This window comes from Sorex fumeus, unplaced genomic scaffold, assembly GCF_029834395.1.
Source record: "Sorex fumeus unplaced genomic scaffold, SorFum_2.1 ptg000098l, whole genome shotgun sequence".
Taxonomy (NCBI): domain Eukaryota; kingdom Metazoa; phylum Chordata; class Mammalia; order Eulipotyphla; family Soricidae; genus Sorex; species Sorex fumeus.
The window spans coordinates 87,418,652-87,433,929 of record NW_026606155.1 but is presented as its reverse complement, the minus strand read 5'-3'; the positions used below and the strand labels follow the sequence as shown (position 1 = coordinate 87,433,929).

At 39.6% G+C, this 15,278-nt stretch overlaps 1 protein-coding gene and 1 pseudogene across 2 annotated transcripts in view; one reads left to right on the top strand and one right to left on the bottom strand.

Annotated features, from left to right (window-relative positions):
- TP53BP1 (tumor protein p53 binding protein 1) overlaps positions 1–15,278 on the top strand; it is a 74,572-nt gene that overhangs the window by 36,911 nt on the left and 22,383 nt on the right. The window contains exons 13-17 of one of the 2 annotated variants that reach the window (XM_056133439.1): positions 5,145–5,264; positions 6,119–6,319; positions 8,014–8,071; positions 11,938–12,024; positions 13,475–13,943. In XM_056133439.1, coding sequence (XP_055989414.1) covers positions 5,145–5,264; positions 6,119–6,319; positions 8,014–8,071; positions 11,938–12,024; positions 13,475–13,943 — 935 coding nt within the window. Of the gene's footprint in view, positions 1–5,144; positions 5,265–5,621; positions 5,963–6,118; positions 6,320–8,013; positions 8,072–11,937; positions 12,029–13,474; positions 13,944–15,278 lie in introns of those variants that run through there. The other variant, XM_056133440.1, reaches the window with a different exon arrangement.
- LOC130042299 (uncharacterized) lies at positions 10,737–10,917 on the bottom strand (annotated as a pseudogene).

Here is a 15,278-nt window from a genome sequence, read left to right as displayed (position 1 = left end):
AAGGCAAACACCCTACCAACTCTACTATGTGTCCTGCTTAGAATTTATAGAGAATAAGGACAAATTTCCCACTCAGCTCTTTTGACAGTGATAACATTTCGTTTTGTACATTCATATATTTCCTCTTGGGTTGGTGTGCAGGATTAACAGAACAGCCCATGATAATCTGGGAAGCAGAAAGGGAATTGGTAATTTAGATAATGTAAGGGAATGATAGGTAGCAGATGAAGTCTGCCAACAGGGTATTTTAATCAGGCCACATATTCTGTTAATCAGGTTCCCTGACAACGAGTGACTCTTAAATATAATGTATTCTTTCTTTGAGATCACAAGAATTGCTATCTCATTCTTCACTGATTTCATGGCATGCTCATGTAAGAAAATCACATGATTTTTGAATACATACATCTGGGTCTACCTGCTGGAAAAGAAATTATAAAAAAATTTACCTAAGAAATACAGAACTGAGGTTTCTTAATCTCAAGAGGATTTTTTTTTTTTTACGTAGAGGTTCAAAAGAATCATTGCAAAAGTAATCAACCTAATTGCTCTTTGTCATCAGACAAAAAAAACCTGTCTTTATAAGAATGACTTACAAATAACATAGAAAATTGCATACTTAACAGCTTTTTAAGAAGTGATTTGAAAAGAAAAATTACAGAGGGGCCCGAGCGATAGTAGAGTGAACAGGGTATTTTCTTTGCATGTTGCTGACCCAGTTTGATCCCAGGCATCCCGTGTGGTTCCCTGAGCACTGTCAGGAGTGAACCTTGAGTGTAGAGCCAGCGTAACCCATTGCACAGCTGGCTATGCCCCCCAAACAAATAAAGTTATGAAAAATCAGTTTTTCATAGGTTTAGTTGTTAATATAATTTATATTTAAAGTATATTTATTAGAGTGCGAGTGTTTATTGCTGTTAGAGAAAGAATTGGCCTTTTGGAAAATATCAGTAAATTTAAAAGGTTTTTAATTTGCAGAATTGGGCAGCCTTAAACTAGATCAGTGTGTTTTTCAGATGATTAGTTAGAAGCAGAGAAATAGAAAAGTGTTTGTAGTACATTGAATAAAAGTTTTATGAACATGAACAATTGAAGAGTAGAAATGTAGCAGCTCTTAATTATTAAATGCTTACTAAAGAGTTTAGGAATTTATCTTCTGGTGAAACTCTTCATGTATTTGTCCAAGAGTTCAATGTCCTTTTTTTATAGGAAATATGTTTTGCATTATGCAGAAGGAATTGGTGGTTGGGGAAAACTCAGAGAAAGTAGTTGACAGACTTTTGTAATCAAGAATGAGGCATTGAAGTTTTTTCCATTAGCTTGCCATGTTGTGTTGGATCATTGGTGCTAATTGTAACTTTTGTTGTTTTTAGACCATACCTTGAGTTAACTTGGGGTTTATTCCTGCCTCTGCTCTGGAAGAACTCCTGGCAGTGCTCAGAGGATCTTAAGTAGTATGGGGCATCCAACCAGGGTCAGCTGAGTTCAAGGCACAGACTTAACTCTCTGATCTGTTTCTCTGGGGAAATGTAACTTTTCTTAAATTGTGTCTAGTACTGACAAAGAGAAGGAACTAATTAATTAATGCTTTCTTTTTATATTGTGGTTTGTTAGATAAAATGAACTAAAGATTTCATACTGTTCTACTCATACAAACAAGCAAACAAAAAACCAGCCAGTTTTTGGGGGCTCGAAAAATAGTTCAAAGGGCTAGACTGCATGCTTTGCATGCAGAAACCCTGGGTTTGTTCCTGAGCATTGCATGATCCCTTAAACACTCCCCTGGAACAACCCCCAAACTCCGCTCGTCACTGGTTTTTGTTTTGGGGGGAGAGAGGAGTAACTTTACCAACAAATTTTATTTGGAAACAAGGCAATTTGGAGATGTAGTTTCATGAAGAGAGACCTGTGCACTTAGCCAGATCAAATGCCAGTTTTGGAGAGGCTGGAACTTCCCCTCTTCCATTCTGGGTCTGGAGAAGCAGCATCACTTTCCTTTGGAGGGACAAGGCATGTTGGGCCTTGTGATTTGCTGATGGCACATTCCTAGGAACCCCCCCTCCCTTTAAAAAAAAAATCATTGTGAGATACAGTTACAAAGCTTTCATGATAGAGTTTCAGTCATACAATGATCGAACACCCATCCTCCACTGCATTTTCCACTGCCAATGTGGAAAATGCCACTGCTCAGTATTCCTCCTACCACCCCCACCCCAACCCACCCCCTGCCTCTGTAACAGGCACCTCCTTCTTATTCTCTCTCTACTTTTGGGCATCATGGTTTGCAATACAGATACTGAGAGGCCATCGTGTTTGGTCCTTAGTCTACTTTCAGCACACATCTCCCATCCTGATCCATCCCTCCAATCATCATTCACTTAAGTGGTCCCTTTTTCCATTTCCTGGGTACTCTTGGTTATCTTCTCAACCTCATTTAAGTAGGACTTCTGTCTAATTTTACAATATAGACATTCAAAAATATGCTTAATTTAATATGAAACATAGTTTCTGTTGAGATTATTGTGCATAGGTGTTTATCCAGAAGTGAAATTTCTTTAAAATTTGTCTTTGAAATGTGTGAGGCTTTGTGAGGTGTTTTTTAAGTTCCTTCCTTCCTTCCTTCCTTCCTTCCTTCCTTCCTTCCTTCCTTCCTTCTCTTGTGTTTAGGTCAAGCTGTGCAATGCTTAGGGCTTCCTCCTCGCTCTGTGCTCAGGGAATCACTTCTGGCAAGGCTTGGGGGACCACATTGGTTGCTAGCGATCGAACCTGGGTCATCTTCATGCAAAACAAGCAACCTTCTTGCTGTACTACCTCTCTGTCACACTCCTTTCAGTTATATTCAATAAAGTTCATTTTCTTCCATTTCTAAAAGTTCATATTTTCTCTGTTTTGGGGAGGTGCCGGTCGGTCACTCCAGTGCTCAGGAACTACTTCCTGCACGGTTCTTGGGAACTACACTTGGTAGTGCTTGGTGGACCCTGTGGGTGCCAGAGATTGAGTCTGGGATTCCCACATATACAGCATGAACTATAGCCCTTTGAGCTTTCTCTCTGAAAGAAAAAAGTTGAAACTTGTTCGAAATCATACTGAATCTACCTTTAAAGATGAAAATCAGGCCTCCATACATTGGCCCTGCCTCTTCATCTCTGAGAGATAAATTGGAGTGAGGTTAAACTCTGGAGGAAAAAATAAACTGCAGTTAAATACAATGAAGACTAAAAAAATGTTTTATGTTTTGATGAAGGTTTCATATTTCTGTCAATAGTGACTAAACAAAATGTATACACTGGGGGATACTTATTTAAGTGTGAGGCTTAGGGGCTGGAGAGTAGTACAGCAGGTAGAGATGTTTGCCTTCTATGCCACCTACCCAAGTTCAAGCCCTGCCAGGAGTGGTTCCTGAGTGCAGAGCTAGGAGTAACCCCTGAGTACAGCTGGCTGTGGCCCAAAAATTTAAAAAAAATTCTAAAAAAAAAAGGGTGAAGCTTATACCATTGTGCAGAGATTGAGATAGAACAGTACTTCTAAGACTTAGAGTGAATGCTGATCAGTACTGCTAAACCATAGGTTTAGTCCTTGATCCTTTGTCAGCTGTTTGCATAGATTGTAAGTTCTAGATATTAACATATTTAAATTTTCATTTTAAAAAATTTATTTATTTTTGTTTAGGCCACCTGGTGGTGCTCAGGGCTTACTTTTAGGTCTGTGCTTAGGGATCACTCCTGGTGGGGTTCCATGAACCATATGGGGTGGTGGGAGTTGGCTGGATACAAGGTTGGCTGCATACAGGGCAAGCACTTACTTGCTGTACTATGTTGCCAGCCCAAACAGCGGTGGTCAGGGCTTACTCCTGGCTGTGCGCTCAGGGATCACTCTTGGCAAGTCTTCAGGGACCATATGGGAATTGAATTGAACCAATGTTGACCACATGCAAGGCAAATGCTACCCACTCTACTATCTCTCCAGCTGCCATCCCTCCACAGCCATATTATTTTTTTCTTTTTGGGTCACACCCAGCAATGCTCAGGGGTTACTTTTAGCTTTGCACTCAGGAATTACTCTGGCAGTGCTTGGGGGACCCTATTGGATGCTAGCTAGGAATTGAATGCAGGTAAGGGTGTGTGCAAGGCAAAAGCCCTACCTGCTATACTATCATTCTGGCCCCCTCTCCCCAGCCGTTTTTTTTTTTTTTTTTTTGCAAGGCAAGCACCCTGCCCACTGTATTATTGCTTTGTCCCCAACATTAGACATTTTAATCTGAAGAAATCTGTGGACTGCTAAAGCTTATAAATGAACTCTTTCAGTTAGCATTACATAAAATTAAATTGCCTAAGCTTGAAACTATTCAAGTTTCTATTTGGAGGCATTGTCCCTTAGTAGATTTTGGTCCTTATTCCTTTTAACCTCATGTGCCTCATGACCTCCAGATTTCGGGCTTTCTCTTTGCCTGTCCAGTGGTTGTAAGTACTAATTTTTTTTTAAAGAGATACTTAAACTGTTTATTTGTTTTTGGGCCACATCCACCAGTACTTCAGGACCCTGAGCATTTACCCGAGGTCTGAGCAGGTGCCTCTTTAGCACTGTTTTTATTTTATTTATTTATTTTGCTTTTTGGGTCACACCCGGTGATGGATAGGAGTTACTCCTGGTTCATGCACTCAGGAATTACTCTGGCGGTGCTAGGGGGACCATATGGGATGCTAAGAATCGAACCTAGGTCAGCTTCGTGCAAGGCAAACGCCCTACCTGCTGTGCTATTGCTTCAGCCCCTATTTTATTTTTTTAAGGTAAAGAAAATAGAGGGGCAGGGCCAGAGAGATAGCAGGTAAGGCAGTTCCTTTGCACACTACAGACCCAGATTTGATCACAGGAAATACTTAGAGTCCCCCAAGCCCCACAAGGAAATGATCCCTGAGCACAGCTAGGATTAAGACCTGAGCATTGCCACGTCTTTGTTTGGGGTGGCCCCCAAATGAAAATTTAAGAAGAAAGGAAAAGAAAAAATAGAAAGTTGATTGGGAGGCCTGGGGAGGGAGGTTTGGAATGAGGCAAATTTAGGAGCAAAGAAAAAGAATAATCGAAATAGTTTTACACTTAATTTTTTAAATGTACATCTGTTTTTGTTTCCTTTTTATCTTTTTCAGAAACTCCATTTCATTTCACTTTACCTAAAGAAGGTGATATTATTCCACCATTGACGGGTGCAACTCCACCTCTTATTGGGCACTTAAAATTGGAGCCCAAGAGACACAGTACTCCTATAGGTGAGTAACTGAAACGTAATGATATTTAAAGCTGAATTCCTGAGGTACCATCCTTTGTGCATACCAATCTTTTAGATTTGTGGACTTGAGTTTGCCTGATAAGGCTTAATTTTGCATTAGGAAGAATAAGGCCTTGGTGTCTGATTCTGAATTTACTCCTAGGAGGACTTGAGCGATGATGAAAAGAAAGAAAGGGTGAAAGGAAGAAAGAAAATATATATGGATCCCACTATTTGCAGAAGAATCTGTTCTTGTTTTTGTCCCTATAAAACAAAAGGGATTTTTCTAGGGATTGAACCTGGGCCTCAGATGCCAAGCATGTTCTCTTTCACTGAAATATTCCCCAACTCCACAAGACACTGGGGCTCAAGTGCTAAGTAGTGACAAAAAGCTATATTATAAAGAAGAGACAAAAGTTAATATAGAAGTAGTATTATGTATTCAGTTCTCTGGCTAACCAGTCTGCTGCTTGACAGGGCAAGAAAGCTTAGTTCCTCCATTCCGGAAGCAGCTGGTAGTCAGCTACATTAATCTATTTGTTTTCTCTAGTCAGTGCTGGGAGGTAACGGTCATGTCATCTGGAGTCTCCTGCTACCTATGCCTGATGCTGGCAGATGTGGGTTGGCTGAGGGCTCATGCAGCATCCTTTGTCCAGATGCAGAAGTGGAACTGAATCCTGTTGCTCCTCTTAAGACCAGGTGTCAATACTATTGTGTAGATGTTGATACTTGTAACAGGATCTATCCTAGGAACTCCTCTCATTCCTGCAGAGCTCTGGAGCCAAACAGGCAAATGATTTTGTTTTTCATGTTTATATTTTAGTTTCTTTCTTCCTCACGCCTCCCTTCTTTCAGGTATTAGCAATTATCCAGAAGGCACTGTAGCAACCAGTGAAGTGATGTCTGAAAGCATGGTGGAGACAAATGATCCCATACTTGGGAATGAAAAAGGAGATTCTGGGACTACCCCAGAAACAGATAAGTTGTGTCTAAGAATGAAACTGGTTAGTCCTGAAACTGAGGCAAGTGAAGAATCTTTGCAGTTTAGCCTGGAAAGTAAGTTTTATTTTATGCAAGTCTTGGATATTAATGAATAACTCCAGATTATCTGGGAAGTGTTGTTTTTGGTCTAATAATAATAATTGAGATTTAGTAATTACTAATGTATTTATAAATTGTTTTTACAGATTTAATTTTTTGCTTTTGACCAGTCAGTGGAATGTTGCTAAAGATGCTTTATGATCTCTTCTTAGTAATTGTGCTACGTAGATCTCTGTATTAAACCTATGTCTGTCTATGTACAGTACTTGATTTCTGTATTCAGAAATAGCTCTGAAGAGAGTAGAAAATATAGCATTGTGGATTTCACATTGTATATTTGTTTTTCCCACATTGAGAACAGTTTGATGTGGCCAATATAGAGAAGATACACGGCAGTAGCTACTGCAAAGTAGAGACCAGGTTCTGTTTGTTTTGGTTTTTGGTCCACACTCAGTGGTGCTCAGGGTTTACTCCTGGCTCTTTGCTCAGGGAATCCACTCCTGGCGGGTCTAGGGACCATATGAGATGCTGGGGATTGTACTGGGGTCAATCTTGTTTGTGTACTTGTGTGCAAGGCAAATGACCTACCTACTGTGATATTGCTCAGGCCCAAAATCAGATTCTGAAAGGCCTTTGACATCATACAATTGGAGAAACTAAAATAATTTGACATTGGAATAATCATATTATCTAAGAGGATAATCTGAATATTTAAAAACAGATATATACATGTTTCCTATTCTATGGCAAACTCCCCCCCCCTTTTTTTTTGCCACACTCTGCTGTGCCTAGGGCTTACTCTTGGCTTTGAGCTCAGGGATCACTCCTGGTTTTGTGCTCAGTGATCTTTTCTGGCAGGGCTCAGGGGACTATATGGGATGCCAGGGATTAGACTCAGGTTGGCCCCATATAAGGCAGTACATGCCCTACCTGCTGTACTATTTCTCCAGCCCAAGTTTTTTTAAATTTTTTTGGTGTGAGCCATACCGTGCTGTGCTCAGGGCTTCCTCCTGACTCTGTGCTTAGGAATTAGTCTTGGCAGTTCTCAGGAGACTAAATGAGGTGCCACTCTGGTTCAAATTCCTGGCATCTCATACGCCCTGAGTACTGGCATGGATCACTTCTGCTCACAGAACCAGTTATATGTGGCTCATCTTCCTCCCACCACAATAAATAAATATTATCATGTTTGTTTTTGGATTCACCTAGCAGTGCTTAGGGCTTATTCCTGGCTCTATATTCAGGGATTACTCCTGACGGTGTTTGTGGAGCCATATGGATTCAGGGACCAAACCTGGGTCAGTTACATGCAAGGCCTCCACCGTACCCACTGTACTTAATCTCTCCAGCCCTTGTTTTATATCTGTTTTATAAATGAGGAAACAAAAAAAATTTCTTCCTATTTGCTATTTTTAGTTCTATGAGAAGAGTGAAATTGAGATTCAAGAGAAGATTCACTTTTATTTTTAAATGTTACTGCTTAGTCATTCAGTGATTGGAAATTTTTATTATTTTCTGGAAAACTGCTTAGTCTACAGGAAGTTTAAAATGAAATTGATTTGTGGAAGTGAGAAAAATGTGTATCATTGAATTATGTAAGAATTTTTCTGTTTGCTTATTTTATCCATTTTTATTTGTTGCAAATACTGGTAGGACAGATTTTAAGATATGATACCAAATTTTCTTTCTCTGCTTATGTTTTTTTTCAGAGCCTACAATTGGTGAAAGAAAAAGTGGATCTGCTGCTGTTGCTGAGGCTGTTGCCAGGTAACTGGAGATGGTTGCTATTTAGAGGAGTTTTAATATGTATAGCCACTCACTGGTAATGAGGGAAAGATGATTTGTTAAGAGAAGGACTTGAAACTCTAGCATGAAGGATTTGATAATGTGTTGAATCTAGGCTTTCTTATATAAGTCCAATAAAACTTTTGCTATTCTTAGAATAATGACTTTAAAGGTGTTTTCTGTTTGTCTCTCTTGTTCATGTGGACATGACTTCTTTTCCCCTTTGGTTGAAGAGACATTGCTTGTTGCTGTTGCTGAAGAAATGCAGTTTTTAACAGGAGAGCTAAGCTAAGGCCTTATTTCATCTGAGATTCTCCTGCTCTTGGGCCTTTTCCTCTTCTCCCTACCTGTCTGAACCATTATTTTTGCTTTGTCATGAATGCTGTAATGCTTTGCGGATGAGTATGACCTCAGCCTGACACTTTGGTGGTTAAACTTTGCCATCTGGTGGCTGAGAGAGTAGAATTGTCATTTGTTTCTTGCATGAGTCATTTAGTATGAAAATATTAGCAGTAGTTGTTGAAATTCTAAAATCAGGCTAGGCAGATACTGTGAATAAGTTAAGCAAGCAAGGTGCGAAACACGTATTGATAGTGAAGTGTACTTTAAGGCATAACCTTTCAAACTGGTTGATTGTTACCTTGTGAACTATTATAACCAAATTTAACTTTTTTTTTTTTTTTTTTGGTTTTTGGGTCACACCTGGCAATGCACAGGGGCTACTCCTGGCTCATGCACTCAGGATTACTCCAGGTGGTGCTCAGGGGACCATATGGGATGCTGGGAATCGAACCTGGATCAGCCGTGTGTAAGGCAAACGCCCTACCCACTGTGCTATTCCTCCAGCCCCAAATTTAACTTTTAAAGTAACATTTTAAATGGCGTCATTGCTTGGGGGTTTTCCCCTACAGTGCTTGGGGCCAGGTGGTTCCATTTGGCTCCTTCTGCATGCAAAGCATACCTCTGCCTAGAAATCTGGATTTTTTTTGTTAGTCTCTTGTGGCCACACCTGCCTCTGTCTTGAGGAATCACTCCTGGAGCTGCTTGGGCGACTATATGGGATGCCAGGGATCATACCAAGTCAGCTGCATGCAAGGCAAGCACTTTACCTGCTATACCCCTTCCTGACTGTGAAATCTGGATTTTAAAAAGAAAAATGGGCCAGAGAGATAGTTATAGTGGTTAAGACCTTGCCTTGCATGCTTCTGACCCCAGTTTGATCCTTTCACTGTGTATGTTCCCCCAGCACCATCTGGAGTGATTCTCTCACACAGAGCTGGGAGTAATGCCTGAGTGCACTTGAATGTAGTCCCCAAAAAACAAAATAACAAAATAAGAAAACTTACTGTGTTTTATTTATTTTTGTTTGGGGTCATGCCTGGTGGTACTCAGGACTTTGCACTCAGGGATCACTCCTGGTGAGACTTAGGGGACCATATAGGGTGCCAGGGATCGAACTCCGGTTGGCCACATGCAAGGCAAATGCCTCTTTGCTGTACTATCTGTCTGATCCCTCTTATTTTTTTTTATTTTGTGAAATTTACGTGTTTCACATAAAACATGTCTGTAGAATAAATTGGACTCTCGGTTGAATTTTTTTCTCCCATATCTGCTATTTTTGCTATTTTTGATCTGCTAACCTTTTGCTATTTCTTGGAGCAGTTTGTTCTATAGGTTCTTGTGTCAAAATATGAGTTCCTTAGGGTCCTTAGTTATAAGTTGAAGAAAATGGAGTTCATGATTATCTTTTTAATTTTTACAGAATTATAAACTGGTTGCAGTGTGTTATTAGTTCTGTTCATGTGCCCATTAAGAGGGAACAGGATATGCTGCTGAAATTTCCTCTATCTTTTGATGGAATGGGGACATGGAAAATACTAGAAAAAAAATTAAGGCAGATGTTAGATTGGTGAATTGTAAAATGATATAAAATTCATTGGTATTAGTAAAAGTAAATTTTCTATATGAGAAACTTGGTATTAGAACCTTTGCTAGGTGGCTCAGTGGTAGAAGAGCCACATGCCTTGTATGTGTGACACCCTGAGTTCATCTCTAAGCACCACAAAACAAACCAATAGAACTTTACGTGTTTACTATTGAGTTTGCCACAGAAATCACTAAATAAGCTGATAAAATACTTCAAATGTTATTGCTTTTCTGCATTTAGGTGAAGCATTGACTTTTTTTATGTTTTTTAGTTTAGATTTGCGTGTTTGGTTTTGAGCTACTCTCAGAGGTGCTCAAGTACTCCTCCTGGGTTGGTACTTAGGGGCCACTCCCAGTGCTGGATGGTGCTGGGTGGGATAAATGCAGGGAACGAAATCCATTTGGTTCCCATAGGAATAGCTTTGCCTCTGCTTGGCCCCTACTCCTCTGTTTTTAAGTATTGTAACTAGACTCTGTTCAGATTATTTGCTGTCATATTATTTCTCTGAAGATTTCAAATAGTTGCAAAAGCAGAATTGTATAATGAACGTTACGTATTTGAATTTAAATAAAAAAATTACCAGCTGAGGGACTGGAGAGATAGTACAGTGGGTAGGTTATTTTCCTCACATATGGCTGATCCAGGCTCAATCTCCGTTATCCCGTATGAGCCCTCAAGCCCGCCAGAAGTGATTCCTGAGTGCAGAGCCAGGAGAAATCCATGAGCATTGCTGAGTGTGGCCCCAAAACAAAAATAACCAACTGATGACCAGTGTGGACTTGTTAATTGTTTTTAAAGAGAAGAATTTTTATTTCAAGTTTCAATATATAAAGCTGTTATCATATCTTACTGATAAGAACAGATACTGCATTTGATCTTAGCCAAAAGGCCGAGAAGCGCATTAGTCAGGGCTTGAATGATAGTACAGTGGGTATTGTGTTTGCCTTGCACAGGGTCAATCCTCTGGATTCAATCCCCAGCATCCCATATGGTCACCCAGCACTGCCACTAGTAATTTCAGAGCCAGTAGTAAGCCCTTAGCATTGCTGGTTGTGGCCCCAAATCCAAAAACAAAAAACCCAAACAAAACTGTGTTAGTCTTTAATGTCATCAAGTAATGTGAAGACTTCTCTGCCTTACAATTAAAAAAACTTTGAATTAAGATATAGGCAAGTCTACATACTGCATTTGATTGATATCTCATATATATGCCGGCACTGTGATTTTGTTTCTTGCCATCTGGTAGTTTCATTAAATGGTGTTCTGCTTTGTTGGACAGCCCCAAACTAAAGTGTAAAGTGAAATTTTGTCAATAATAACCTGTTGATAGTCTGCAGTGTAAAAATCCAAGTGTGAGCCGCTAGTGCTATTCACTAACCAATGATAAGTTTATGTTAAATATATTTAATCTACTTCCCTACTCCCTTTTTTCCCCTCAGCAATTTTTCTTCTTGTGTTTGGGCCATACCTGGTGTGTTCTGTGCTTAGTCCTGGCTGTGCACTCAGGGATTATGCCTGGAAGGTCTTCGAGAACCATAGCAGGGTGCTGGGGATCCAATCCAGGTTGGCCACATGTAAGGCAAATGCTGCCTGCTGTATTGTCTCTCCAGTTGCCACCTCCCATCAATTTTTTGTTGACGAAACATTGTTTGTCCTATAGACTTTCCTACACTCCACTTCTTCTACTGATTGCATCTTAATAGAATTTAATATAAATTTCTACAAAATTCCCTAAAAATATTCCTTGAGAGTTTTTATTATGCTAATTTGAAACAGGTATGAGGAATTTGCATTTTGGTGAAAGGTTTGGAGTTCTGGATTCAGATAAAATATTTTTATTTCTTCTTTTTGCCTAAAAGAATAATCTGTAGAGGAACTTTTCAAAACTCACACTGTGTATTGCTTTAATTGAATGTCTTAGTCCTCAGAAGACCATGTCTGTGTTTAGCTGTGAAACTCAGCAAGATGATGAAAGTCAAAGTCATGATTCCCCCTCTGCACCCACCAGGCAAGTATTATTTATTTTATTTATTGGCCTATCCAGGGTGCTTCCAGGGGCACAGAGGCCCCTGGGGCCACTCCAGGCTGCATTTGACTCAGGTGTAGGGGCTAATGGTTTGGGGCTTGGTGCTCCAACTCTCTAGGGTTATTAGAATTGTATTTGGTGATACTAGAATTGGAGCTGAAGTATCATTGCCAGGATTGAATGAACTTAGGTCGTCCTGCCAAATATGTGCTCCACTCCTTTGAGTCATAGGATTCAGAATCTGTGGATAGAAAAAGAATCTATGCATAACTAGGGCCAGCTCGATTCAAACCTCTCTTCAGGGACCAAGCATATATGAACCTGGGAAGAAATGACTGGTTTAAACACTTTTCATTTGACTAACATGAGACTGATGAAATCTAGACTTCTGATAATTAATAGGAGTTTGCTGGATAAAGCTACAATTAAACACCCCACCTGATCTTCAGAGAGAGAGAGAGGAATTATTCTGATTGACTCAGGGGAGGGAAAAAAAAGCCTAATAACTTGTTAATTAAGGAAAAGTTCAAGGGCTGGAGAGACAGTACAGTCACTTTCTTTGCATCAGCCGATCTGGATCTAATTTTTGGCAACCCATTCATCATGTGAGCCCCACTAAGAGTGATCCCTTTGCACAGAGCCATGAGGAAGACCTGGATAGTGTGGCCTAGAAACAAAACCAAAAATAGTGCTTTGCTAGATTTTTCCTTAGAAGTGAATTTTAGGGGCCAGAAAGTTAGTACAGCAGTTAAGACACTTCTTACCTGCATGCATCTGACCCTGGTTTGATCCCTGGCATTGCATGTAGTCCCTGTGTGCTATCAAGGAGTCATCCTTGAGCACCTCTGGGTGTGTTTCTCCCTTCCAAAAGTGAATTTTATTCAGAAGTTCTGCAAAAATAAATAGATTTGAGGTAAATTTTGTAGAGTTGTTTAGGGTGGGGGACAGTAGTTATTGAATTATTATTATTTTTTATTTGGGGCCCACACCTTGTGGTGTTAGTACTATTCATAAAGTTAAACATTTTTTTGAAGTATCATTTATTGTAGTTTCAGAAACTATAATAGTGTTAAATTTTATGGTTATTGTTTTTGAGTTTTGGGGCTACACCTTGCAGTGATGAGGGGTTAACCCTGGCTCTGTGCTCTGGGTTTACTCTTCGAAGTACTCAGGGGACTGTATGTTGTAGAGGGCCTTGAACTAAGGTCTGCTGCGTGCAAGACAGGTACTATCTCCTGCTCAATGACTATATTTAGTTATCACAGTGGAATATTTCTGTGAACCTTTATTTTTTTATAGGAGTGATATGCTCAGCCTTTTGTTTTCTCCCTTTCCCAAATTTCTTGAAATGTCAGATTATGGCTCTCTTTTGTATTTACACACATACATACTTGATTACTTGACATGGTTTCTTCATTTGTTTGATTTTTAGGGAGAATTTGCTCCACTTCCCAAGTACTCAAGAAGAAAAGGAAAAATTGGGAAGTGATGAAAAGAACAGACAGTCTGTGAAGTCCAGTAGTCCTACTAGGCTTTCTACTTTTCCTGTCTCCCAGCATATGGTCACACAGGGCCCATCCAGTCCTCATGGGGAAGCAATGGAGACAGGTGTCCCAGAAGGCCAGCAAGAAGGACAAAACAATGATCAGGATAAACCTTTTAAGGCCTTGATTGAAAGACCCAGTCAAAATAACATAGGAATCCAGACAGTAGAGCATTCCCTTTGGGTCCGAGAAACTGTTTCAGCAGCAACTCAGACTGTAAAGAATGTTTGTGAACAAGGAACAAGTACGGTGGACCAGAACTCTGGAAAACAAGATGCCACAGTTCAGACTGAGAAGGGGAGTGGTGAGAAACCAGTCAGTGCTCCTGGGGATGATACAGAGTCGCTACATAGCCAGGTGAGAGAACAGAGACAGGCCCTTAAAGGTCCTCTTTTCATCTTTGGTAATTCTAGAGAATTTAACTTGTGGTATTTCTATCTTATGAGAATTCTTACTGCTGTTATATAGAACAATAGTTAAAAGAAAAAAGTTTATCCAGGATAGGAAGTAGGTAGTGAATTAGGTATTAGGGGTAGTTATAGCCAATGCTGATCTATTTATAAGGAAAATGGAATAGTGCTAAAATTTAATGAACTATATTTTCACTTGGTGAAAGAGAAAGCCAGAAATACAGTCTGGGTCCTATAATCTACATTCAGTCTTTTCCTCTGTTACTCTTTTTCCATCCCCTTTATAATCATTAGAGCTAATTCCTTCTCCCCCAAGTCTGTTTTACTATGGTTTCTAAGATGAAAAAAGTTAGAAAGTTAAGAAGAAAGGTGTAAAGAAGCAGGAAGGACAGTTTCAACTATGTTTGAAATATGTAGTAGCAGGAATGTAGAGAGATGGGGGAAGGTCCTTAAGTGACCATAGATTGCATACAAAGGCAAAGAGTAGACAAATGGAAAGAAAAGGATTGGGGTTGATAGAGGTGTAGCTGCAAGAAAACAGGTTCTTTGAAATAGAGTAGTGATGTGTTGATACTTGTATAAATGAGTAAGAAGTGGTTGGTTGAAATGTATATATTAACAGAAGAGAAAGTTTATAGAATTTCATCAGGTAGTAGTGGATCCATTGCAGGCAAAATTCAGAAGTTACTAATAGTGGTTAAATTTCCTTTACAGTTGCTCTAGTAGGTCATCTTTACTTGGGATCTGCCTAGGACAGCTTCACTAGTGATGTGCTTCTCATTCTGATCATCCAAGTTGTTTGTTTTATAAAAATAAAATAATATAGTTCCTGTTTTTGAACACCTACACCTACAGTATATCAGCATTGTGCTCAAGACAACCTGTGAGGTTGGTATTATTATTCCCATTTCACAGGTAAAAAAACCAAGCTGAAGAGAGGTTAAGTAACTTGCCCAAGATTTTGCCATCAGTAGGTGGTAGAACTGGAATTTGAACTCAGCATATATGACTTCAGAATTGGTATTCTAATCATTATGCTATGTTGCTTTTCTATTTTCTTTAATCTTGGCATCTGTAATCTTTCTCTGTTTACCCATACTTTCTTGGTGCTACAAGCATTCTATTTATTTTCACCTTTTAGTAGCATAGTCTCTGACACTTGAAAGCTTATCAGTTTTTTCAGACTTTCTTTAAAGTTTTTATAGATTTTATTGGCTGGGGATGTGGCTCAGTGGTAGAGTGCTTGCTTTGCATGTTTGAGGCCCTGAGTTTGATCCCTAGT